The 26447-nt window shown below is 38.4% G+C and overlaps 1 protein-coding gene across 4 annotated transcripts; it reads left to right on the top strand.

Moving 5' to 3' along the window:
• The first annotated feature begins 595 nt into the window (after positions 1 to 595).
• Positions 596 to 24798, top strand: acanb (aggrecan b). Of its 4 annotated transcripts, none has more exons than XM_041998095.1 (19): positions 5958 to 6016; positions 10234 to 10312; positions 12465 to 12848; positions 13079 to 13253; positions 13647 to 13774; positions 13890 to 14183; positions 14370 to 14618; positions 14764 to 14938; positions 15129 to 15256; positions 15376 to 15669; positions 15956 to 16063; positions 16187 to 16297; positions 18408 to 19361; positions 19473 to 19577; positions 19691 to 19849; positions 20019 to 20101; positions 20257 to 20401; positions 20505 to 20687; positions 22739 to 24798. In XM_041998095.1, the coding sequence occupies exons 2-19, from the start codon at positions 10240 to 10242 to the stop codon at positions 22828 to 22830; spliced, it is 3840 nt and encodes a 1279-aa protein (XP_041854029.1). In that variant the 5' UTR covers positions 5958 to 6016; positions 10234 to 10239; the 3' UTR covers positions 22831 to 24798. The 4 variants fall into 4 exon arrangements, with proteins under 4 accessions (XP_041854032.1, XP_041854029.1, XP_041854030.1 ...); XM_041998096.1 differs by lacking the exon at positions 5958 to 6016 and adding an exon at positions 6093 to 6112; XM_041998097.1 differs by lacking the exon at positions 5958 to 6016 and adding an exon at positions 9027 to 9223.
• The last annotated feature ends 1649 nt before the right edge of the window (positions 24799 to 26447 follow it).

Here is a 26447-nt window from a genome sequence, read left to right as displayed (position 1 = left end):
TTGAACGTATTTCATGGCAAGTGTCTCGTGGGCCACATGTAGTGGTCATGTGACTGAGTTTATGTTGTAAGTCAAGGTCAAACATTTGCCAAACAAGACTACAGATGTTGGCCACATTTGAGTCTGTTTTGGAATATTATGATCAGTGACAAAATCATTTGATGGGCTCTTCTTTAGCCCATATTCAAGTTTCAAATTGGCATCACAAAACTATTGCATTGCATTGTTTTTTTCTTCTGTTCATATTTTTATTTTTAGTACAGAACAACAGCCCATCAGGCAGACCAACATAGGAGCCTTGTTAAAGTCTCATCATGTCATATCTCTAAAAACAAAGGATATAAGTTCATAAGTGTTCATCACTTGGAATAGGTAGCTGAAAGAAGATCTTTGTAAAATGTGTTTTTGAATGAAAGAGACACCCCAGAGTATTACCATATCAGCAGGTGGATCTTAAAGTCACAGGTGACTCAAACGTTTATGGAGCGGTATTCTTGTGGTTGAGGGAACTGATCTGGTGTTCGTGCAGTCTTTGGGACCGATGGTGTTAGGAAGACCCGCAATAGAATTAGATCCACCTTGACTTGTGCTTGAATAAATGAAATGGATGAAAAGTAGTTTAATTTTCCCTTGAGGGAATTTATAACATGTGAATCTGCAATATTGGTATTTATCTTAAATAACAAAATGCTTTGTACTTCACCAGTTGTTAGTTAAAAATCTAACAAAACATTACTGTAGTTTTATTTTTGTATTTTAATGAACAGAAAAGCAGAAAACAACACACATGCTGATTTTGTTTGAACGTGACGGCTTTCAGATGTTTGTAAGTGCTTCTGAGTGTTCGTAGGGAAAAAAAAACAAGATATGAAGATTTTGGTCAATGCCACAATTTTCATAAAATGTTTCTTAAAGTAGGATTTAAGAACAATTTACAAACAAAATCATTTGCTCGTAAGAACGGTTGGTGAATGAGGCCCAGAGTGTTTAGATGCCTCCAGTGCAAGTGAGTTTCTGGTGCATCTGAAATATGCAAGGTTATAATTTCTGAGTGTGAGTATTTAGTGTGCTTTTAAAAACTGAACCTAGTTTGAAATATGATGCCCAGGTATTTGAACTTAGTTACCTATCCCTTTTTTTCTCTGTTTTGTTTTGGGGTAGTCTTTGTGAATTTGTTTGTTGGTGAAACATACTGGCTATTTTCTCTACATTTAGAGTAAGACAGGATTCGTTGGACCATTTAACAACTTTCTCCATAGCAAATGATAGTTTGGCAGCTATTGATTAGCATCCTGACATTGGATATAGACGATCATCTGGATTTTCATATTATATTTACAAATCAATGGGAGATTATTGACATGCAAAATAGAAAGCAGTGGGCCTAAAATAGAACCTTCATGGCACGTTTAAAAAGTTAGAGTTTGTTTTTTTGTTTGTTTGTTTTTTGTTTTGTTTTTTTTAATGGGTCATAGCTTTCTGACTGATCTAACACTGAGTAGTGTGCATTCACAAGTCACCAACATTCCCGTTCCCATGAAAAGTCTCAGGAATTCGATAATTTAGACATATAACCTAAATCCCCTCATTTGTGAGAAAATGCTTCCTCCAGAAAGAGAGCTCTTCCTCAGTCTGAGATGATTACATAATTGTGGTTATGATGGGTGCAATGCTGATCTACCCAAGATTAATAATTAAATAACTGTAAATTATCGTGCATGATCCATTTTAAATGTGGTTTAATTTTTTCTCATGTTGTGGTTGATATGTCAAGAGAGATTGAAATGGTTACATTCCTCATTTGTGCAACCACAACAGGATTCCTGTCATCACACATGCTTGTGCACACTGTCTGTGTAAGTGTGTGTGCATATGTTTGTGTGAGTGGGTACATATTGTGTATGTCTTTGTATGAGAAACAGAAAGTCAGTCAACTGAAAAAGATGCCTCAGCACTTTTTCCTGAGTTTGAAATTTGTCACCCCCAAGAAAAGCCTCAGCTTGCTTCTTAGTTGATCCTGTTAGAAAACCTGTGTCAGCAATATTCCTGCTTGTTTCCAGCATGTGGCTTCTCATATTTGGATCATTTGAGTTGGAGCAGAGAGAAAACAGATGCATCTCTGTGCTGTCCTCCCTCATCCACTCTGAGAAGTCTTTCACATAGACTCTGTGCTGTGTAATGAGTCTTGTTGCAGATCAACTCTACCCTTACAGGAACTTGAAATGAACTGAAACTCATCTCCACAAGCATTGCTGTGTATGTGTTAGGACATGTATGTAAATCAAGGTTCAAATGAAGAACAATCTTCAAGGAACATGACTCCCCAGTTCAAGTTAACTCGTTAAATAAATGAACATTTATTTAACATTTATTTTATTTTTTTTTTTTAGAACAAAAGGGATATTCATGGTAGAACTCATGTTACGTTGTACACACTGGCGAGAAACAGGATATCACAGTCATTTAAATGTAATATTGTTGATTTTGAGAGTCAGCTTTATCCATAAACACACATTCTCTTTACAACCAAGACAGAAAACACACAACCTTTCCTGTGAGACTCTTTATGCACCTTAAATAGTCTGTTCAACATAAAAAGTCTATACATTCAACATTTTAACAGCTTTGGTGTAATTTCAGACAGATGACACTATAACACGCTGAAGGGGGTTTTCTTACTGCTGTGAACAGAACACAAAAGATGTTCAGTTCTTCAACAGGACCAAGTTATTTAAAGTCCTGTGTCTTTGCCAGACAAACCAAATATTATGTCATTTCCAGAACAACAGAGGTGATGAAAACTATTCTTAGGTTGGAAAACTCCGCCAAGAAGATATTATTTCTACATTTCTAAGACTTTAGCACTGTCTTAGAAAAGACTTCAACATATACATATATATATATATATATATATATATATATAATCTCTCTAATGAAAGAATAAAACCAAGCATGGTTTAAGCATGGGGTGGAGCAGGGGGCCCACGACTTTCTGGTATTTCTGGTATTTGCATGTGGGGGGTAGTCAAGGAAAATAGGTTGGGAATCAATGCTCTATTTCAAGATCTTAATGTCACTTACATCCTACAATGTATTTTTCTAAGGATATATTAATTAGCTAAATATATTTTCCCTTATTGGTATTAATAAATTATTATTCAGTTCAGTTCCTGAAAAAAAAAACTGTCCATCTAATCAGCTACTCCCAACAAGTTATTTCATGTCAAAATTTAATGTTTTTAATATTTGTATTTTGTCTAGTGATGGAGGTTTGGCTTTTGGATACGGCTCATTTTGCTCGGCTCCTTCTGAAAACCCGACGATTACAGCTCCCGAAAAGTTTAATTTACTATCACTTAGAGCTTCTTTTTTAGATTTTTAGGTTTTATGGATTTTCTTTTCTTTACAATAAAAAGAATAATTTCACTCTTTTCTGACTCTCATGCATTAAAAAATCCAGCTCCATGAGTCTGTTAGCCTGTGCACCTAACCTGTACCACCACACTCGCTGTGTTTTAAGACTCTACCGTCCTTTCTTTTTTCACATAATAGTATTATCCTAGTCTGTCCTCTGTGAAGGAAATCATTTTTCTTCTTTTTTTCATATATTATTTCATCCTTCAGAACGTGTGTGTGAGTAAACTAGTTTAGAGAAATGATTATTTGTCCATTGTATGACCATCTTCTCTATACTTAGCAGATTAATCTTGACTATACCAAGCAGATAAGCCATTGTATGCTTATCTTTACCATATTTAGCAGACCAGGTGTATCCATTCTATGCTAGAGTGCTTCCCAGAGCTTCCCCTGTTTGCATTTATTCTGAGCAGACCTGAGCAGGAGCAGATGAAATCCATACTATCCCCAACAAGAGTTGATTTTCTGGCTCCAAAGAATCAACTCTTATGTGAAAAATACATCACTGTTGTCCATTCTTCATTTAACCACATTGTGTAATTGTACAAATCTGGAAATTATAAAAAACTATTAGATTAGTTTTTCTTTATTGGCAATCAGTGGTAAGTAGAGACTATGCTCTATTTTGAGCAGAGAAAGCGTTAGTTGTACTGAAGCATCATTTAAATTCATAAAAAAACTGATGAGGCAATAAATTTTATCCTGGAACTCCAGTTTATCTGCCGCAAATGCTGAATTGTGAGAAACAAATCTGATATATGCTGCATACACTGGAAAAATACAAAACAGCAATGTAACTTTTGCATTGTTGGTCACTGCTGTGGCATCAACATATTGTACAGAGAGAATAACTAATCTAGTGTTTTATATTTCCATACTGCAACATGGTCACTGTTGTGTCATCAGCAGTGACCATCAAATTCATTAGTCTGACATGACAACAGAAAGTCGTTCCTATCACAACTAAATTGAAGTCTTTGCAGTGTCTCTTGTATTTTCTATGTACTTAGAGATATGACACAGTTTCTTTTTTTTTACCATCTTACTTGACAAATTTGGGATCCAAGAACTGCTGCCTTACAAGTCAAGCTGGTTACTTGCCAAAATTAGGTGAGTACCAATACTATATATATATAGCACCAGTTCCTTTATAGTTGGCTATAAAACTGAATGTTGAAAAGAAAGTTGAAAAATAACACACACCTCAAGGCAAACTAATATCAACATAATCCTATTTTAAATTTTGAAAATACAGATATTCCTCAGATATGTCCCCATGCATAGCTGATTGACATGAATAATGGTGAGTAAACCCCATGTTTCTATTTCATCTGCTGGATAAACACTGACTCTCCAAACAAGCTCAGAATTAGAGCAGATCAGCTGTTAAATCATTCTCTGAAGCTGTGGACTGTAGGTGTGTGTCAGTGCACTAGAAACATAACCAGCAATTGCACCTCTGTATAGAGTTTGGTAGGAGACACCTTTCCTTAACCTCAGACCAAGTTTGTTTAACATTAAAGTCAATTTACGCAGACTCTGGAGTCAGACACATGCATGCTAAATTGGGCTGTCACATGTTTGCAAATACAGGTTTAAACCATATTCAGCTGATGACTTATTCATCGCTATTAAAAACTGAAAACACACTTCATTGGCAAAGATATATTCAAAATTCTCTAGCAACACTAGATAAAATTGGAGCTAATTAATTTAATAATTATTAATGTTTTTTTAGTGTATAATGCAAGATGTTTTAGCACACCTGGGAAAATGGGTTTTTGTTCTGCAAATCTTGGTGCAGCAATCACAACTGACAATGCTATGTCAAGACCACTGATCAACCAGTTTAACTAATGTTGCAAACACAAATGCTGCACAAGCTGCTCAGGAAAATGGACAACATGGTACACTCTCTACACAACATCAACAGCAGAGTTCCTTCAGTTAGAGGCTTTTTCAGCTCCACTACAATGGGGACTGGAGCAGAAGGTCATTCCTGCCCATGCACAGCTATAACCTTAAACAAATATTCTCTAAAATTACATTTTTAATTTAAAATGACTGTCTTGATTTTTTTTTATCTCTAGATATTCAGCTTGATGTCTCCCTGTCAGCAAATAGGACAGCATTTATAGCACAATAAAAGAAATTTTTAAACTGCCCTTTCAGGTTTATCTGCTTAAGATACGATAAGGGGACACACACACAAACTAAAAGATGCCTTGCATACTTATCATAATGAACACGAATCAAGAAAATATGAGAATCTGACACGCTTCTGTCACCAGCACAGGCAGGGACAACTACACAAGTATAAAAACTAAAACTAACTGCTCCTCTGGTTGCTCCTCCTCACTCTTTTTAAGATTTTGTCTGATTCTGTGCTTCTGCTGTGAAATTCAGGACTGTTTGCATGACCTCACCAACTCACATCTTCCCACCCCCAACCCCCACCACCCACACCCTTGTCCCTCCCTCACTTTCCAACATCTAAATGTGTGCTAGTGTTTGAATAGAGCTTCTTTCTCTACTCCTACTCAGGCAGGAGCAAGAGGCCCCTGGAGTCGCTGACACTGGGAGCGTTGCAGCATCTACGGTACGTTTACAGCTCACCACTGGACACCTTAACAAGGAATATTGTGAGCAGGTTGGAGGATACTTTCACACTTCTTCATCCTCTCTCGGGAGACAGGTATTGATTCAGGTTCTTACATGTCAAACCGAAGGAAACTTTTGGAAGTTTGCCAGAATTTATGTTCACTGTTAAGTTAAATGTAAAAGAAATCTAAGTGGTTAGTTAGATCAGTTTTGTGATCTTTGTGTCATAGAGGTTTGGGGATTTTATTTGCTTTTTGCTTTACCACTCATTATCAGCATTTCTGTGTTAATCTAATTTAGCCAGACTTCATCATTTAGTTGGAAAACCTGTGTTTGTCACATTTATATAGTAAGTTTGTATGCTAAGTGATTATACTACTATATAATCAAACTGTCATAAAATGATCTGTTTTGAATCAGTTGCTTCTCATATTAAATTATTACACTCTTAAAGCAATCCAAGCAAATCTGTATCTTTGCTACTACCAGCAAGATTGCATGAGCCCAAAATGTTTAAATATCTCAATGAATGCCAATTCATATTGTTTTAAAAGTAATTTTAGAGCTGTGAAAAAATTAAATGATCTTAAAACTCACAAAGTAAGCTGAAAACCTGAAAAAAATCCTTTAGTGGGCTTTAGCAGATATTCTTTATTTTTTTCCTTTTGAATCCTGCATCTTGCAACCATCTTGTAGTTTAATGAATTTTCACATACTGCAACTCATTGTATACCAGGCACTCAGTTTTATTGTTGTTTAATAATGGTTTTATCACTACAGAGTTGAGTCTGATGCCTTAATTATGAATGACAAAAGTATTTTTCCTTTTCTTTTCTTTTGTATTCATATAGTGTATGAAGCATTAGAAACTAATCCATACAGTTTTTGGTTATTGGTGTCTGATTACGCTGCAAATGGTTCAACTTATTGGGCATTGCAAGAAACTGGCAAAGAGTCACATCCTGTTACTATGGTTACATCAGGCTGCACTAGCACATGTTGTGAATTGTAATTCTCAAATCCTGAAAAGAACAGTTGACCATGGATTCAGTTATAGCAAATGTCTTTATATTTGTATGATTTAAAACAAGCTCATATTTTTGGTACTTTAGATATTTTAACTCATCCACCAGCGAGTAATGTATGTCTGGATCGACAAGTTTGTATGCCTGACACATATTCAAGCATGTCTTTGATCTTAGATTGCTGAGTACGTTGGTATGTGCTAATACACCCATAATCACCTGTATGAATTTTGACTCCCCACCCCTTTCACTGTACAACAGTTTGTGTGTGTTCGCAAACACAGACCTTACAGTATGTGTCAGTAATTCTGTATGTACACATGCTCCCATGCATCTTCTTTACTCAAGGTATCCGACGTGCATTCCCTCACATCCCCTTGGTGATCTATGACTGTTGGTCTGTTTCTTTGTGTGTATACATATCAATGTCAGCTCTGTTCTGCTGTGGAGGATTTGAGGAACGTGGGTGGAGGGGATGTGGTGCTGATGTGTATGTGTGTGTGTGTGTGTGTTTGGGTGGGGGTGTATTCGTCTTTGGATGCCCACTTGTGTTTACCTTGGCAGGGTCTCACCTCCCAAAGCTCCGCCCCTGTTTGCTGCTGGAACAGACTGAGGCCTTATTGCCCTTCACCTCAGCTGGGAGCAGGACATACCACAGCGGCAGACCTGGGGAGCAGCAGCATCCCCACAGACTGAATAGGCGCGTTGTGGAGAGGCGGCTGATTGGCTCGAGCTGGCCTGGAGAGATTTTCTCAGAAATGCTAGGGCACATTGTGAAGTGGCCACAGTTTAGATGGTGTATCTAAAGGGAGCAGAAGATCTGCTGAATTACTAAGCAGTATGTACCAAAGAGACAAGGATTTGGTTGGCATGATTAAAGAAACTGGGGAAGGTCTTTGCTGTGTTAATGCATCATAAAAGAGAAAGTTTATGGCTACTTTCATTCATGCTGAAAGTTCCACCCAGATTGGGACATATTACTCGTTTAGTCCATGTAACCAGATGCAGTGATTTTATGTAGATAGGCTTAGTGTTAATTACTCACTTTTAATTAACAGTAATGCTTTTTTCATTTCCTTATCAAGGTCTCATAAGACAAGACACACCAACACAAGTGGCTGTAGGTTAACTTCAGGCTGAACACATGCTTTTTAAAGTGATCCATGATTAACATTTTTTGTTTAACATTTTGAATATTTTGTACATATGTATGTGACAACATTGTTAGAAACAAATTTAGTCAAACATAAACCCAATAATAAATAAAACCCCCTGAAAATATTTGTATAACAGAAAATACTAGAAGTTAGGAGTGAATCACATTGTGCCTCTGATGGACTTGGCAGAAGAGCTTCATTACAAAAGTGTAACAGCTTAATTATTCCAAGTTGGATTTGTCCATCTCTCTCATTATGATGTGTGTTGTTATTATTATTATTATTATTATTATTATTCCTATCAAATTGGTCCAAAATTTACTCTCAGACAGATCTTTGACATATGTACTAAATCTGTGAAGCTCTGAGAATGCAACAAGCCTGCCCTCATACATGCATGCACACATACACACACACACAGAGAGAGAGAGAGAGAGACAAAAAAAAGCACTCACTAATTTATCTTATTAAACACTGCTCATTAAGATAAATAAATTATTATTAAACATATGCCTGCCCAATCTATCTATCTATCTATCTATCTATCTATCTATCTATCTATCTATCTATCTATCTATCTATCTATCTATCTATCTACAGTATCTATCTATCTATCTATCTATCTATCTATCTATCTATCTATCTATCTATCTATCTATCTATCTATCTATCTATCTATCTATCTATCTATCTGTCTGTCTATCTATAGTGTTTGTTGATGTATTTTTTGGTGGCTCTTTGGAATGAAGTGAGAATGCTCTGCAGCCTGTCGTGGGCCTCGTGAGAGCAGGATAATGATGGTTCAGTTGAGAGCTGCAGTAGTTTCGTATGCTTGAGTGAGTTGCATGTAAGAGCAGCGGAAAGTTGAAAGAAAAAAAGCAATATGGCAACTGGGCTTTGACAGAAAAATGACTGTGATGCTGACTGTGATACTGTGTACTGAGGTGCCAGTTCTGGAAATGGCATTTGATTTTTGTAATAGCAAAAAATAATAATAAATAAATAAAAACCTCATGCATTCAGGTAGGACTTTTTTCTTCCCTTTGAATATATGTACATAAATACATTACCTGGTACATTTAGCCTTTAATAAAAAATTTTACTAACAACACAAAACTAGCTATGGTAGCTAACTGATCTAAGTTAAGGATGCTAAATTGTGTGCAGTCACAATGCTAATCGTCATGCTAGTTTAGCATGCTAAGAGTAGATCAAATAAAAAAGAAACAAAGCAGGTTGCAGGTGAGACTGATGGGAATTAGCTATGTTTGCATTTGTTTGGCTATTTGACAAAAAAGCTGACTAGAAAAGACAACTGAAAAAAAGTTGTGGGGTCTCATACTGCTGGAATTAATCCTGAGAGGAACATGCATGTCTGTGTCATTACTGTTTACACACCACTGATAGTCTTTCAAACTTTTCTCAGATGGCGTAGTTGAAATACATTTAATGGAATAAACAGTTAATCGTTTCCACAAACAGACATCCGGTACCTTGCTCTAGACCCAGTTCTATCAGAGGTACAAGCACAGTTTCAATAGCTCTTTATTCATTTTTTACAAATGGAAAAGATTTTGGAGGTGAATGAATCATACTGCTGTCTGTCTGCCTGAATCTATTTTAAAACTGAACATATACACAGACATTTACTGTGTCCAGTCACACAAAGCTTCTTTTATGCCTTTGCAAGTATTTCCAAATATTTCTGGATACCACTGGCATCCTATTTCCATCTTAACAAAGGAGCCTGATGCAATATCCAAAGGTGTGGTTTATTCGGAATAACATGAACTTTTAACATAAGTGAAGAGTAGCTGGAAAACAGTGATACACACTCCGTTTACACAAATGTCCATTTCTGATAAAGAATATTTAAAACAATAGAACAGCTTATTCTTCAATTATGCTTATTTAATTAGAGTTGTTATTAAAAGATGATTAAAAGGCAAATTAAGCAGTTCACCAGTAACATTAAATATGTTATTACTTTTTTTTTTTTTTTTTTTTAAATTCCTTTTTTCTGTATTTGTCAGGTAACCATGACGCCCCTGCTTCTGCTGTGTGTGTTCTTGCCCATCATCTCAGCAACGATATCATTTGGAGAGCATAATGGTAAGTAGCTGTTGTGCAAAATGTGGAATTAATGTAAACTTGGAGCAACGTTCTTATTGTGGAAGATCCATGAACAATGACATGGCAGCTGATTTGACTACTGACCTGGAGTGTGTGCATTTAAGTCATGGCTAGAACTGGAACTTTACTACACAATCAAATATCTAGTAAATCAAATGTAAGGACAATTTGCATATTTCAACTAAATCTGTTGTAATGAATAAAAATATCAATGCATAACAATATTTTGAGGTTTCAGATTAACAAAACTTGATCTTCCAGCATGATCTAATGTCTAAATTTGATTATTAATTAAATAGGATTTATGTTAATTCCTTCACAATTAATTATTATTATATATATAAATACACAATTTGTATAATTAGAATATACTTTATTATTAGGAATACAGAAAATGAAGTATTATTTGGTTTACAGTGACATAACTGAAGGAACACATCCTGGATTCTAATATACACTTTACGACTGTATGAGCAGACTGAGACACCAAAGTTAGCAAAAAGCTAAAAGGAAGAGACCAGGCAGTGCTTTTCAACGTGCACATGTCACAGTAAAGTAAAAGATGAGCACATTGGACATCAAACTTTTAGCAGTGAGTTTTTGTCCATATTATCTTGGATGAAAACTTCTTACCTGAAGAAGGCTGGCTTTGTGATGGCTCCTTCCTCACACCACCTACACACAGTGAGGAAACAACAGTGTGTTCAGTCAGAGGCTTCTTCAAATAGCGGCAAGACAGCAAGATGACAGCCATTGCCCACTGGAAGAATATGACTGACACTTACTTAAAAAAAAAACTATCTCAGGCTGCAGCGGAATTCTGGTTTGTCTTGGTCCATCACAAATATTTAGCAGGGTTCATTTTCTGAGAGATGTTTTAGAGATACGAGTCTTCTGAGGTCTAGACACCCTCCATTTGATGAGGTTTTTATTGATTTAACAGTGTGGATTTCTGTATTTATAAAAAGCTTGATTTATCAGCCTTCTGATGTGTGGTCACTTTTGTTCTGCCTGACCCTATTTTAGTAATGTGGTGGCATACATGTCTCTTATCAGGTTCATTATCATGTTACCACCCAAATTACAACATGTTTATTAAAGAGTTCTTGGATCCCTCCACAGGGTCTGGGGACAGTTCTGTGTGGGAGTGTGGGCTCTTGGTTGGCTCTTTTCCAGCTGGGTCTGGGGGCGACCCAGGACTCTATGGCATATTTTCAACAATGCAATAGTATAAAACTCATGTCACGAAGGGGCTGGTCACCTTTGTTCTGAATGCTGTGCATGCCCACAGCTGATACTCTCTCTACCCCCCTGTCATCCCTCACCCACTAATTATTATTGTTATTATGGTGATGATAATGGTAATAATAAGAATTATTATTATTATTATTATTTTATTTTAAATACATTTAATAATTTTTATTCCCTTTCTTCTCAATTTTTTTGCACAAAAAAAAGGAAAAAAAATAGATGCAGTTCAGCAAAAGAAAAGTGGGCACAGATTTAGCGCTTACATTACATTTATACCCATTGGGTTGTTATCTAATTCCCCCTCCCAATTTTCCATCTGTTCATCTTGCTGTATGCATATGTATTTCCATTCTACATGGCTCTTTAATTTCTATTATGCCATAAGGCCTCTTTACTCTGAGCTGAGAGGGAGAACGGAAAAACAGAGCCATTCCTCCTATGAAATAAATATCTTTCCAACCACAATAACAATCGATCCAGTTTCCACAAAATGATTTAAAGTTATTTAATCACAGCATGTCACCAAGTTGCCCACTATCACAATACTGTTAACTGCTCGCATGGCAGCCACAGCCATGTTCATAGTAAATCAACGGTGGCTGTAAGTTAATTTATGTCATCATATTAACTGATGAGTCTAAAATCCATCTGATCAGTAGAAGGTTACAAAAAAAGGAAATTTAACCTTTGATTTAAAGGATTTATGTTTTTTTAAGTGGTCAGTGTAACTAATTGTTTTTGATTGAACACTTACAAATTTCCAAAATATCTCTTTGGCATTCAACATGTCAGACATTCATGTGTTTTACCACAATGTTATTATCTAGCAGTTTACATGAACTCTGACAGACCTGAAAAAAAAAATCTTTCTTCACCCCAGACATGGATGGGACGTTACGTGTTAGCATCCCTTGGGAGAAGCCTCCCCGTCCTCTGCTGGGCAGAGAGGTAGTGGTACCATGTTACTTCCAGGACAACACTGTCAACGACCCCGGAGCACCCACCATCACCCCACTCTCCCACCGTATCAAATGGTCCTACATCACTAAGGGGAAAGTTGCCACAATCTTGACAGCATCAGAGGGGATGGTTCATGTGGAGACAGAGTATCTGGACAGAGTGACGCTGGTCAACTACCCGCAGGTTCCTACAGATGCCACTATGAAACTGACAGAGCTGAGGTCCAAAGATTCTGGTACCTACCGCTGTGAGGTGACGCATGGCATTGAGGATAACTACGACTCTGTGGACATCCAGGTTCAAGGTTTGCTACACTACACAAATAATGTTTTTTATCACTACAGTCCAAAGTGTCATGAATGTTTAATAGATAGTCAAACTCATGTATAGGCTTACCCAGATAAAAAAGTTTGCATGATCCTCTTCAGAAACCTTCTGCTAGAAAGGAACACACAAAGAAAAAAATAGCTGTAAACCAGTTACTAAGGGGGAGCTCAGATGAGTGGAGTCCTACTAACTATGCGTGTCTCATAGGTATTGTCTTCCACTACCGTGCCATCTCCACCCGCTACACCCTGACATTTGAGAAAGCCAAAGCTGCCTGTATCCAGAACAGTGCCACCATTGCCACTCCGGCCCAGCTTCAGGCTGCTTACGATGATGGATACCACCAGTGTGATGCTGGATGGCTTTCTGATCAGACTGTCAGGTACAGCACAATTCCCCAATATGCCCATTAAATTTCTAAACTGTTCACTAAAGTTTCAGATACCTGAAGAAAATCCAAATAAGAATTGGAACATGATAGAAATAGAGTAGGCTCAAGTGAGGCCCAAGCAAACACAAGGAGGCCTTCCATTGGCAGACTATTAGTTATAAACTCTTCCACAATTTTATAGTAAATGTATTTGTTCTGGCCAGAGAAACATAATACATAACAACATCCATGACTGTGACATTTTTCTGTCTCAAAATGAAAATTCAGATGTATTCTTGGATGGATGCACAAATTTCCTGGAGTTTTATCACTAGTCTTAGGTTGCCAGGAAACTGAACACAAAGTAGACCAGGACATAACTCCAAAACTTTCTGTCTTTTCCAGATACCCCATCCATGAGCCCCGGGAGCGTTGCTATGGAGACAAGGAAACCTTTCCAGGAGTAAGAACATATGGTATTAGAGACGTTAATGAGACCTATGACGTCTACTGCTTTGCTGAGAAGTTGTCAGGTATGCTCATCTAATAAGGCCAACAACCCTTTAAACCTTTTATATCATAAACCCAACTACATACTTTCATGTCAATCTGTGCTTTCTTTCCTTCTCCAATTCCCTCTCCTCCTAGGCAGAGTCTTTTACTCCATGTCTGTAGAAAAGTTTACCTTCTATGAAGCACAAGATCAGTGTACCAAACTCGGTGCCAGGCTGGCCACCACAGGAGAGCTTTACCTTGCCTGGAAGGATGGCATGGATGTGTGTAACGCTGGTTGGCTGGCCGACAGAAGCGTACGCTACCCAATCAACGTTGCCAGGCCTCAGTGCGGAGGGGGGCTCCTGGGAGTGAGAACCGTCTACTTGTTCCCAAACCAGACAGGATACCCCTACCCAGACTCTCGCTACGATGCAATCTGCTTTCAAGGTTAGATTTTGCCATATAGCAGTTTAAATTTCAGTAATATTGTTGAGGGTATAAACAATAAAATATCTGTTCAGTAATGCTTTCCTTTAAGGATGTTTAAAATGCATGAGTTTTTTCACTAAAGGGTAATACAGATCACCACATCTTGCTGTATAGTGAAAAAATGTGTCAATCTTATTTCCTTAGCTGGTGAAGATGAAGGTGCTGTGCCTGGGAGGACCACACCTTTTCCAGACATTATTAGTATCACATCTGGCCCTCAGCTCTACCAAGACTTAACTACTCCATCTCAGGAGATCAAATTCGGAGGATTAGAAACTCTTCCCCCACTGCCTGTTCCACCCAGTGTGACAGACTCTTATACCAAAGTAACTCCTGTGATAGGTGATCCTGGACTGGGACTGACAGATGAAGATGTAGCCATGGCTCCCACAGGTGAGTTTGTAATGTACTTGATTCATGACAAAAGTCCTTAGAACATTTTTGGTTTTTTTGTACAATCAAAAAGAACCCACAAAAAATTAAGAAAAACTTGCTACTGTTTGAGATTACATTTCCTTCCCTCCTTCACTCTTTCCAGGTGTGGTGTTCCACTACCGTCCCATCACTGGTCGGTATACTCTGACCTTCTTGGAGGCTGCGTTGGCTTGTCAGAGTATTGGGGCAGTCATTGCCAGCCCTCAGCAGCTGCAGGCAGCCTTTGAGAAAGGCCTGCACCAATGTGACGCTGGCTGGCTGCGAGACCAATCTGTCCGGTGAGGCTCAGGACCAATATACTTGTTGCATATTTTAAATCCTTTACAATCCCAATCGCAACTGTATTTATGACATCAGACTTATCAAACACTATCAAAGACTGTGGTAATGGGTTGTTTGTACAGACAAAAAACTCACTAAAAACAAATCCATAATGATAAATTGTACTTGAACTCTCTTCATGTTTAGGTATCCAATTGTGTCACCAAGACAAAACTGTGCTGGTAACTTGCCGTACCTCCCAGGAGTCAGGTCCTATGGACTGAGACCAGCCACAGAGCGCTACGATGTGTTTTGTTATGTGGAACGTTTGAGAGGTGAATCCTCTCTGATCATTAATATGTCAGACTGCTAATCCAAATGGAATCTTAGTATCTATACCTATCAGCTATATTTAAACTCCTTTGAATATTTATGTGCATCATTCTACCTACAGGTGAGGTCTTCTTCACCAGTGACTATGACAGCTTCTCCTATGAGGAGGCTGTGCAGCACTGTCAGAAACTCAACACCACACTGGCCACCCCTGGGCAATTGTACGCTGCCTGGAATCAAGGTTTTGACAAGTGCCGCCCAGGCTGGCTGATGGACCGCAGTGTCCGTTACCCTATCGCCACCCCCAGGGCTCAATGTGGAGGCGGCCAAGTTGGAGTCCACATTATCTACGCCTTCCCCAACCAGACGGGATTCCCTGATGAGCACTCTCGCTATGATGCCTACTGTTTCAGAGGTTGGAATGGGCTGGGTGTGGTTTATTTTTTCATTTTGGGCCAAAAAGTGAGTGTCAAAACATTCATCTTTTTGACACATGAATAAAAAGTTGGAATTGTGAGCCAAGGCTTTAAATAAATGGCATAATAAAAATATTGTACACATAAAGTTGACTGAAAGTAGTGGAAAGATGCTGTAGGATTTAGGTCACCATGTTAAATCCATTTAGTAAGCTGGCTTTACAATGTTGTTTGGGTCGAAACCTATTTGAATGTAGTGTATGTCCACTTTTTTGTCTTCCTCAGCTGAAACTCCTGTTGTCCGTGCAGAAAACCAAACCAGAGTACATGTGCAGATACTGACTGAGGTTATCAACAAGACAACAGCTACAATCGATCACTTTGTCCCCCCTGGTAAGACAAACATGTTTATTATTGTTAATAGAAGCTGATATGTTTCTTTAGTTTTCTTTTTGCCATGTAAACTATATAAACAGTAATATCTGTCTCATTTTGTGTTTTTGGTTTTCTTTGAAGGAAACGATAAAACAATTGCTGATTACAATAAAACGGAAACCAGAACAAATAAAACTGAAATAGAGTTCATCAACATGACAACCATCTCAACTCAGCAAGTGGCTCCTACAGGTGAGAAAGCTGGACATGATGGTCCCAGTTACAATTGTCTTTATCTTTTCTCTCCCTGTTAATGTCTTGAAAGAATCAAGATGGATGTTTTTAAATGGAAAAATGGCACAGCAACTTAACAATTAAGCATAACTTTTTAATGAAACCAATTTAAATTGATTGTATGCTGCAAAATAACAATGAACAACTATAAAGAAATCTATACTGAGAACTTCTGAGGCAGATTTTGATTAACCCTTTTTTATATTTTTATTGGCTGTCCCTTTTGACCAGGGGCTCTTTCATTAATACTTGCTTATTGGAAGCCAATAAATAATTTGTTACAAAGAAAAGCATGAGATTTACTTAATAGATTAAACCTGTTTTAGCTACTTTCCAGGCCATGCCTGCAATTATTTATTTTTGATCTTGATCAAATCTTATATCTTAAGATCACAAACCTGACTCTGACTTGATAATAAGTTAATATTTCTTATTATCTTTTACATGAGAAAATTTACATTTATAACTATCCAACTAAAGCCTGGTCCACACATAAGGATTCTTTAATCTTATGAGATTTTTTATCTGGTCGAGACCTCACTTGTGAAGAGAAAAATTCAGACAGTGTTGATCATAATGTGTGTGGTGTGCTCTGATAATCTCATCACAGAACAACACACACATAACAATGCTGTCCCACAACTGATCTACAATTTAGTCTCCCGAGCCGGACATCTCACATGACTAAACGTGATCTAACAAAAATGTAGAAGAACAACCATAGCAACAACCGGCAAAAAAACGAAGAAGAAGAAACATGGTAACAACTGGAAAACACAACACACAGCATGGAAGACGATATATAGGACGAGGGAATGATGATGGTCTTGAGACTATTGTTAACAGAAAAAGCCAGAACTGAAAAGAATAACAGACTGGAGACAGCGTGAATACGGACTTTATATCCTTCCTTGTTCCCCAGCCAGCTTGCTGTCTGATTGACTACATTCCAGCCCACATCACCATCCACACAGTCACAATTCATGAGTCTTCGGATTTCCTCACACATATGAAGATATCGGGTTGTAAATATTGAATGTTTAATATTTCCAAAATGGGTCGTAGCCGATTATCTGGACAAATCTGCTCATAATACCTCAGACCAAATGATAATTGTACAGGGAAATCTTATAAGACCCAAGATAATCAGGCATTCGCCTTCCCTTGTCAGGAAGGGGCAAAATCGGAGCAAAAACAGCCTGATAGTCCTTATGTGTGTACCAGGCTTTATACCCTGCCTATAGGGGAAGGGTATGGTTGGCTATGAAATGCAACAAACCAAACCAAACCACACAAAGCTGTCTTGTTCCAAGTCCAACCCCTTGTTGAAAATAGAGCTAGGGTGTCACTGATTCACCTGACTAATCTGTCTGTCGTCCATGTACTATAATTGTCACCTGTAAGAAGTTTGCCTGCATGATCTAATGTGAGTGATTGTGAAACCTTCTGGGGTGGATAGGTCAAGGCTGCATTGCAGGTGCTGGGAAGATGATACCTGAGACCGCATCCTATGTTCGGAGATTTTCCAGTTTTAACATAGATGGCTTTCTTCACACCTCTTGCAATCATCTTCTCTGCACAAAATGTGGACTGAATCTTGAGTTGTGGAGCTGCTCTCCTGCGTTGTGGCATGCATTTATGAAGTGGTTGTTTGGTCTTTTCTAAGGTCTGAAACACTTGTTGTTGCACAGCACTACGTTTACAGAGCCACTCTGCTTGTGTTTGCATATTTTGTGTTTGGGTGAGCCAGCTTCAACCAAACACAAAGTCCACCCAAGTCCAGCTGCTTTTATTGAAGCTCTTAGGATTACCTTGACCTGGATGACTGAGAAATTACACCAGCATATCAAAGTAAAGACATTAATTACTCCATTATCTTGAGAAAGCAATGTTTGTTATCTTATTATCTTGAGATAATGACATTTTAAAAACATTCAGACATGGCAACTCTTGGCTTCTGTATAGGGGAAGTCTAAAAAAATGATTAAATCCTTTATTATTACGTCCTTTACTAAATCTCTCTGTGTATACGTACCATTTTCCTCAATGAGATGCATTTTGTTTCCAGTTCCAGTTGATGTGTCGGGATCTGGTTCAGCTGAACATTCAGGCAGTGGTGAGACTTCCGGAGAGTCCGGCATGTCAAGCTCCAGAGGTGAAACATCTGGGTCGGGGCAAGGCATCACCTTCAGCGGACACACCGATGTCTATTCCGGAGACCAGTCTGCCTCTGGTGGTCAAAAGGAAGCAGAGGGGGGAAGTACTGTTATCTATACGTCTGGAGATGAGGGTAGTACATCTGGATCTGGAGTGGGGTCTGACGGACGGCATTCAGGCTTCATATCAGGATCAGGTTTTACCAGTGGAGCCGAGAGCATTAGCAGTAGCGGTGAAGAACCGGTGATCATTATAGTGGAGGAAAAGGTGAAGTTAGTGGAGACCCACCCAACGGTCACTAGTCAGGAACTAGGCCAAGGAGGAATCGATATTAGAGAGGGGCTATCAAGTGTTTCTGGATCAGGAGAAATGTCTGGGTCTGGGTCTGGGTCTGGGTCTGGTGGATTTTCTGGCATTTCATATGTCCACCACAGTGGCATTGACCTGACAGTCCAACAATCTCAAGAGCAAGAAGTGTCTGGATATCATCCCATTGAATCAGGATTCCACAGTGGTCTTCCTAGTGGTTTTCCATCTGGTCTTTCAGTCAGTGGCTCTGCCTCTGGAGACTCTTCCCAACATCCTGATGACATCATCTACTTGCCTGATCAAGGGATTAGAGTGACTGTACCACCACTAGAAAAACATCCCGAACAGGGCAGGGGGGAGTTGGAGGTAAGCGGGGAAATCAGTGGGTCAGGGATCCTCCGTGAATTCAGTGGCACCTTATATACATCAGGAAGTGGAGTTCCTCATGACAGACTTGTTGCTATGACAACTGCTACAGCCTACACCAGCCCAACCACAGCACCATCAGTGTCATTCACAACTCCTGCTACTGTGGAGCAGCCTAAAGTAATGGAAGGTACAAGTGTTTTTGTTCTATCAACATAAGCTGGCATGTTCAGATTTTGGTAAATCCACTATTGTCCACCACTGAAGTTTAGAAGTTCACAATGTCTATCATTTTCCATAGACCCCTGTGATCCAAACCCCTGTGGTGCAGGTTCGTGTTATGTGCAGGGAGATCTAGCAGTGTGTCAGTGTCCAAACGGCTTCACTGGAGAAGACTGCGCAACGCGTAGGTCATCAAATTGCAGCACACAGGGCATAATCTTTCAAGTGATATGCCTATTGTCATGGAGGGAATTGGGTACAATTATTAATATTCAGTTTTTATCTGAATGTGTTCAGCGATGCAGGGCTGTCCTGAGGGCTGGATGGAGTTCAGGGGAAGCTGTTACTTCCACTTTGAGGATAGGCTCACCTGGTCTGAGGCAGAGCAACACTGTCGGGAGCTCAATTCCCACCTGGTCAGCATCAGCTCTGAGGAAGAGCAACAGTTTGTCAACTGTGAGTAGCTGTTTGAGTACAAATAAGAAGTCTGCAGGTGCAAAGATGGAGAGGGTTCATGTCCTTGATAATGGGAACATGTGAAGTCAGAGGTAATGCATCAGAGTGCCAGTACGAAGACATGTCTTATCAGTTTTAAAGGTTGAATCTATTTCTTGTTACCATCCAGCCAATAATCAAAACTACCAGTGGATTGGACTTAATGACAAAGATGTACAGAATGAATTTCACTGGACGGATGGCACCCCTCTGGTGAGTTTGCTTGGAGATTGTTGACCATTTTGCTATGTACACAAAAATCCAATATATCTCATTTTTCTTCTATTTATGCTAATAATTGTAGCTATAAAATTATTACCATTACATTATATTGAGATTGTTACTTAAATAAGTACCTTTACTTTCAGACTTTTGTAAACTGGAGGCCCAACCAGCCAGATAGCTATTTTGGCTCTGAAGAGGATTGTGTGGTGATGATCTGGCATGAGGCCGGGCAATGGAATGATGTGCCCTGCAATTACCACCTTCCCTTCACCTGCAAGATTCAACCTGGTAAGCTTCACATCAAGATTGTAGAAATCCTTGAAAGCAGGAAAATTTTAAGGTAACTTCAAAGTGATTTCTACAAAATTTTATACACTGTTTTTTTTGTCAGTCATGTGTGGAGCTCCTCCCGAGGTGGAACACGCCCAGCCAATGGGCAGCAGCAGAGAACGCTTCCCTGTTGACTCTATAGTCCGCTACCAGTGTGATGCAGGCTACACACAGCGCCACCTGCCTGTCATACACTGTATGTCAAATGGGCAGTGGGAAAAGCCAGTGGTGGAGTGCACAGAAGGTGAGCTGAAGAGAATTTTTTAAATATGGATTTATCAAGCATACATACAAGGGAAACACATGCAGCAAAGCATCTAGGTTGGCTAAAGACTTTTAGATTTTTAAGAAATAAGAAAAGGTGAATGAAACTATTACAAAAAACTTACACACATGCAAAACACTTGAGCACTTGTTTGGTGTAATTACCTATTTAGAAAAATACTTCAACTCAAGAAGAATTGTAAAATTGAAAACAGGCCTGTGACTTACTTCTGACCAGACTGAGATTAAAATTATGCAACTATGCAGATGTCTGTGGTCTGAGCAAGCAAACATTAAGCTCATATGACTGACTGGCGTCTTCCCAGAAATAAAGTTCCTGATAGCTACAGAACTGAAAGAAATTACTCCATTAACTCAAAGTGACGTCTGGTTCAATATATTCAGATTGTAACTTTACATTTATGTAAAAACATGTAAAAAGTCATCTTAGCACAGTTAGCATCATTACTATATTGGCTGAGCTGTTGCCATATGAACAAATCACACATCTAAGCAGTTGTGTACAACCTGACGATGCAAGCCGAAAACCGCAGATTTCCAGTCAGAGGAAAAATGCTAAAAACATGGCATTTTTTAAAAAAAGATTGGTATCAGCACCCAAAATGTGCGTTTGCACATGGATGATAGATGCAAAACCTGCAGTCATCAAAATATAATGTTTTTTGATGAGCATCTCTAGTTTCAGTGCTGCAGACTCATATTGCAGCTGAGTTTAAGTGTGGCTGGATTCTCATTGTAAGATGGTAGTTTTTTTTCCAAAGTCCTTAAGGATTTTTTTCAATCATTTTTCTTCAACTTCATGATGTTTTCCAAAGAGGTCAAGGAAAGAAGTTTAGGAAAAGATGATGAGATGTCTTCTTTTTATAAAACATTTGACTGTACCCCTAGTTTCCAGTTAGGAAAACTCACAATGTTTTAAATAGTCAGAAAAGCAAGTTTAAAGTAGGAAATGCACCTCCTGTAAGGCTGACATGTCAATGTTACACTGATAAGGAATCCGCCTGTCAGTCACACTCTTCACAACAGTGTTGGGAAAGCTGTACATGAACTAGTTCAAAGTTCAGTTCACACATTTTAAAATTAACTAGTTGAGTTCATATTTCATAATTCAAATTTTGAACTAAGTTCACAATTCTAAAAATGAACTAGTTCGTATATTTTTTACAATATGTTGCTGCGAGCTATTACCCTCAGAATACTGGCATTTTCCTATTGTTGCCACCCACTCAGTCCACACTCATAGCCAGCTGCAGCTTTCACTCCTACAGTATAAAAATTGCTTGAATGATCTTGTTTTAATTAGGAATTATCAAACTATCAGATGTAGGAACCAGACTGAGGTAGTAAACAAAGGATATACCTCAAAGTGTAATATTTAAAGTGCAAAACATTTAAACATTATTTATCTTTTCATTAAGTCACTTTCAATTTTTTGTGATGATTTTTTTTCTGACTTCTTTGTCCAAAGAAAAATTCTAGAACTTGGTTCATGAAAGTGCAATATTCATGAATAAGTAAAAAAACAAAACAAAAAGAGACATGAAAGACCATATGTCTTGTATTTGTCAAGTTTATGAAAGCTGAGGGTTCCTCTTTCCTCAAAGGCTGTAGGTCTCAAACAATATATTGCAAAAGTGTATATATATAATTGTATATATATATATTGTATATATGGTCTCTGTGGTGGCAGATTTGGTGTTTTTCACCTATATATGAAGGCCTGTTTACAATGTGTTTTAGTCGGGATTTTGCCTGACGGCTCCATGGAAATCTGGCTCTCTCTTGAACAAAGTTCAGCTGTGAGAGAACGCCGTTCACAAACACCAGAATGAGCGCGCTCACAATAACGTTCATCAGTCAGAAAAACAGTACTTTCAGCTCACATTCACCCAAAATATGAACGAGTTCATGAACGATGGTTCAATGAGCTCAGTCAGGCACAACACTGCTTCACAACAATCCTCACTGTTTGTATGATGTCATCAGTATGCTTACCTTTTCTCCCCACAGCCGGAGCCAGCAGTAACAGGCTACACAAAAGGTCCCTCAGGAGAAGAAGTAAAGGTGTCAGCAGCCAACAGGAACACAGGAAACCGCTCTGAGCAGCTCTGAAAGGACATACAGAGAGCCACAAAGGACCCCTCTTATTAAGCAACATTGACACTAATTGCAAATGCCCGACCAAAATGATAGCATGCCCTACATGTATACACACACACACACATCAAATCACATTTAGACAGTGATAGTGAAGCTGACTCATGTTTTGAATCTTTGAGTGTCACCCAGCAGCCTCTGAAAGCAGATTAGATTGCATCTAATTTATTATTCTATTTCCTTGTTCACTGCTTGTTTTGTTTGCTTGTTTCGTTTGTTTGTTTGTTTGTTTGTTTGTTTGTTTTACTGCAATCAGTTGTCAGCACTGCACACAAGTTAGGTTGAAAAAGAAACTGTCAAACGGTCTCTTGCAGGACTATTTGACTGTTTTTCAACAGATTAGTTAGGGCTTTCAAATTCAAAAACTTTTTTTTTTATATATATATTACTTGGGTATTTTTCTAGATTAGTTTATTTAGTTGTTTTTTGTTTTGTTTTGTTTTTTTTCTCTCTCTCCTTTTTGGTCTCAGAGTCTAAGGACAGCCTCTTTGTTTCAAACAGGTAAAACAAGCTGTTTCTTCCAATCTGGACCTTCACAGGGATCGATGTTTCTGGTTGTGACAGTGATACAGGGTACAGTATGTTTAGTTGTTTTTTTCTGTTTTATATCAGAAAAAAGAGTAGATATGGAAAAATTGCCAGCTCATTTCAAGCTTTTTATCTTATCACATACTCCACTCTGCAACAAGACCAACAAAGTATCAGAGACACTAACAGTCAGAAGTTTGGATACACTTCCCCATTAGATTTAATGAGAAAGTGTGTCCACACTTCAGACTGGTACTGTGCACTACAATGATTGTGCTGTTCCATTCAATGATTAATAGAAATCGAAGTCAAGTATGTATCTAAGTGCAACAAATCTGGATTGAAATAATCAGCACCTATCGCACTTTCAAAGTCTTCTGCCATTTTTGTGCTAATCATTTGAATCCGGTGCACTTTAAACAGAAAAAAAAAGCCAAAAAGGAAAAGAAAAAGAGAAAAAAAGAAAAAAGGGGAAAAAAGTATAAAGGAATAATTGTTATTTGTTGTAACTTATACATATCAAGTGAGAACTGGCAGGGATTTCTGCTGAAGGGCACTGCCAGGACAGTGCACAGCTTCACCTCACTGGGTCATCTAATGGTGTCATGCACATCCACTTTTTGCAGATTGTTTTTGTCACTTCTTAAGAGCAATCCAGCGGGTTGACCTCTATCAACACTGACATGAGAATCATGGTTTCAGTGTTTGTTGTGTGATGAGTTTCTCACTGTAAATATGCTCAATCCAGTTCTCTGAACAGCAGGATCTGTCAATAACTTACAGAGCAGACAACTTTTAACTGCTTGATTTATTCAGCCTCAACATGTTCTAAGAGCCAACTGTACAGATAATGACAAGTTGGCTTCTTTTGTTTTAATACAAGCCTCAGACATCTTTGTATGGAAGTTTTAGCTGTGTGTTACACAATGGAGTTATCAGCACAAACAATAGGAAGCATCAAAGCCAGCAGAAATTACAGTAAGGATGTGATAAAGCTTAATACACCAGGAAGCTGTAAAATGTTGACGATGACCTTCTAAGGTCAAGATTTGCTTAATCTGAGAGAGCACACATCTTTTTAGTCCTTTCACAGAACAACTCGCAAACACTGACACATGTTAGTCTTTCATGGACAAACTGAGAATACAAAAGAATGTGGTTGAATTTCCCCTTAGGGCAATATCTAATGATTGTGTGGAGGACAGCTGAGGAAAAATGGTGGTTTAGAAATGAATGTGAGTCTATTACAGTGTTTTTAATATAATATATCTTAACGAATAAACCAAAATAGTGACATCATTTGGGTGGAGACTGGTCAGATTCTGAATCCTGATGTGAACATAGTTTACTGTACTGTGCTGTGCCAAATAAAACTTGGAACAATTTGTGTCAGTGAAGTTATTGTCCTACTTGCAAACCTATGAACCTTCAAACCAAGAGATAATCTGACCTAAACAATTTTAAAGGACTATTTACGTTGAGTGGAACTGAATACATGAGATGCATATGCTGACATTTTCTCCTGTTTTCTGCAAACAGACTTCTTCTAGCAGCAACATTTAAGACTAAATTCTGCAGAGCCAGAGGAAAAACTGCCATTTAGTTTGTTTTGTTTTGTTTTGTTTTCCTTCCTCTGCTACTGAACCATGAAACAACATACAATAAATAGCTCCTTCACCAGCCTTTACAACAGCTACCTTCATCAGTCCCTGCTAACAGACCTGCTCTGTGCGCATATGCTTGATTGGGAGTGTGTGTGTGTATGTTTCAACAGAGTGGGTAGTGTGTGTTTGTGAAGCTGTGTTTGGTTGTTTGTTTACATGCATACATGAGGTGCAGTTGTCACTCCATAGTGTGTAGTAATCTGAGGTGAGGACTGTGTTGGTATGTAATCCATGTTTGAGTTTGTGTGCATGTGTGTGGATTCATGTTTGTCCAGCAGGTGTAAATAAAGTGTGTTTATGAAACTTTCTGGCCATGTAATCAGTGGGAGCTGTGTCAGATACAAGGGGGAGTTGCAAGGTGTTTGTCTACGTAAATCTAAAAGTGCATCGTGCCCAGAGAGTGACGCACGTTAGCGTTATATACAGTGGCTCTTTTGTATGAGTCAATGATACATCTCACCTCTCTAAACTGCCATTTCTGATTAAAAAAAGTAAGCAAAAGTTGTGGGGCTCTTGACCAGTTGAGCCCTCCTCCACTAACAAACAGTTTTGGTAAAAGTTACTTCTCTTAAACTTTATTCTGCAAAAGAATAAACAGTTTTGACAACTGTATTGAAATATCTCATTTGAAAGTACAAGGAGATTTGTGAGTTGTCAATTGTTTCTTTATTCCCACATATTTTCTGCCTCAAAGTTGAGAAAATTAGAGCAGGACTTCAGAGCAGGAGATTGAAGCTATAGGTGGTCGTTGAGAGGCAATGTTTTAAAAAATCCACAGCAGGCAAGAACAGACACATAGTGGGTAATAATTGTTAGACATTCATCTTGAGTGAGAATAAGAGAACAGTTCTACATAGGACTTGAGGTCCAACTTCACACTCAGAGGTATGTAAAGTTACACTCGGTGTTCTAGAAAGTATCACAGGTACTAGCATAGCTGATGGGTTGTCACAAGTCTAACATATGGCTGAACAAAATTAAAATAATGGCCAAAATTGATGTAAGAAGGTGTGTCACAAGGCAAAGAGCATTGTCAATGATAGCGCCAGGCTTAATCTCAACTATTTTCAACATGCAAAACACTCTCATTAAGGTGGTGTGGCTTGCAGGCAAGATTTAACAGACTGTGCAAGTTATTTGTCTTTTTGTTGCAGATCTTGCATATCTCTGCGTGAAAATAGCCTAAATTTATGGTTAAAATGTGTTACTCCATGCAAAAACCAACAAAAGAATGTTCCCTTGCTGTATAATATCCACCTCTCTTAGCTTCTCCAGCTGTTCTGCATCAGTGGCTTATCTGTGAGTCAGAAATAACGTGTCTTGTCAGCTTTTACTTTCCAGTCTCTTCCTCAGCCAGCTCAAATTTACCA

This window comes from Melanotaenia boesemani, chromosome 10 (assembly GCF_017639745.1).
Source record: "Melanotaenia boesemani isolate fMelBoe1 chromosome 10, fMelBoe1.pri, whole genome shotgun sequence".
NCBI lineage: Eukaryota > Metazoa > Chordata > Actinopteri > Atheriniformes > Melanotaeniidae > Melanotaenia > Melanotaenia boesemani.
Note: the sequence above shows the minus strand (reverse complement) of the source record. Positions and strands in the feature narration are given on the sequence as shown.

Bases quoted from the DNA above. Each gene is read 5' to 3' on its own strand.
- acanb (XM_041998095.1), top strand. From the start codon at position 10,240: ATGACGCCCCTGCTTCTGCTGTGTGTGTTCTTGCCCATCATCTCAGCA. The intron at 15,257-15,375 runs GTGAATCCTCTC...TTCTACCTACAG, and splicing joins TTATGTGGAACGTTTGAGAG to GTGAGGTCTTCTTCACCAGT. The intron at 20,688-22,738 runs GTGAGCTGAAGA...TTCTCCCCACAG, and splicing joins AGTGGTGGAGTGCACAGAAG to CCGGAGCCAGCAGTAACAGG.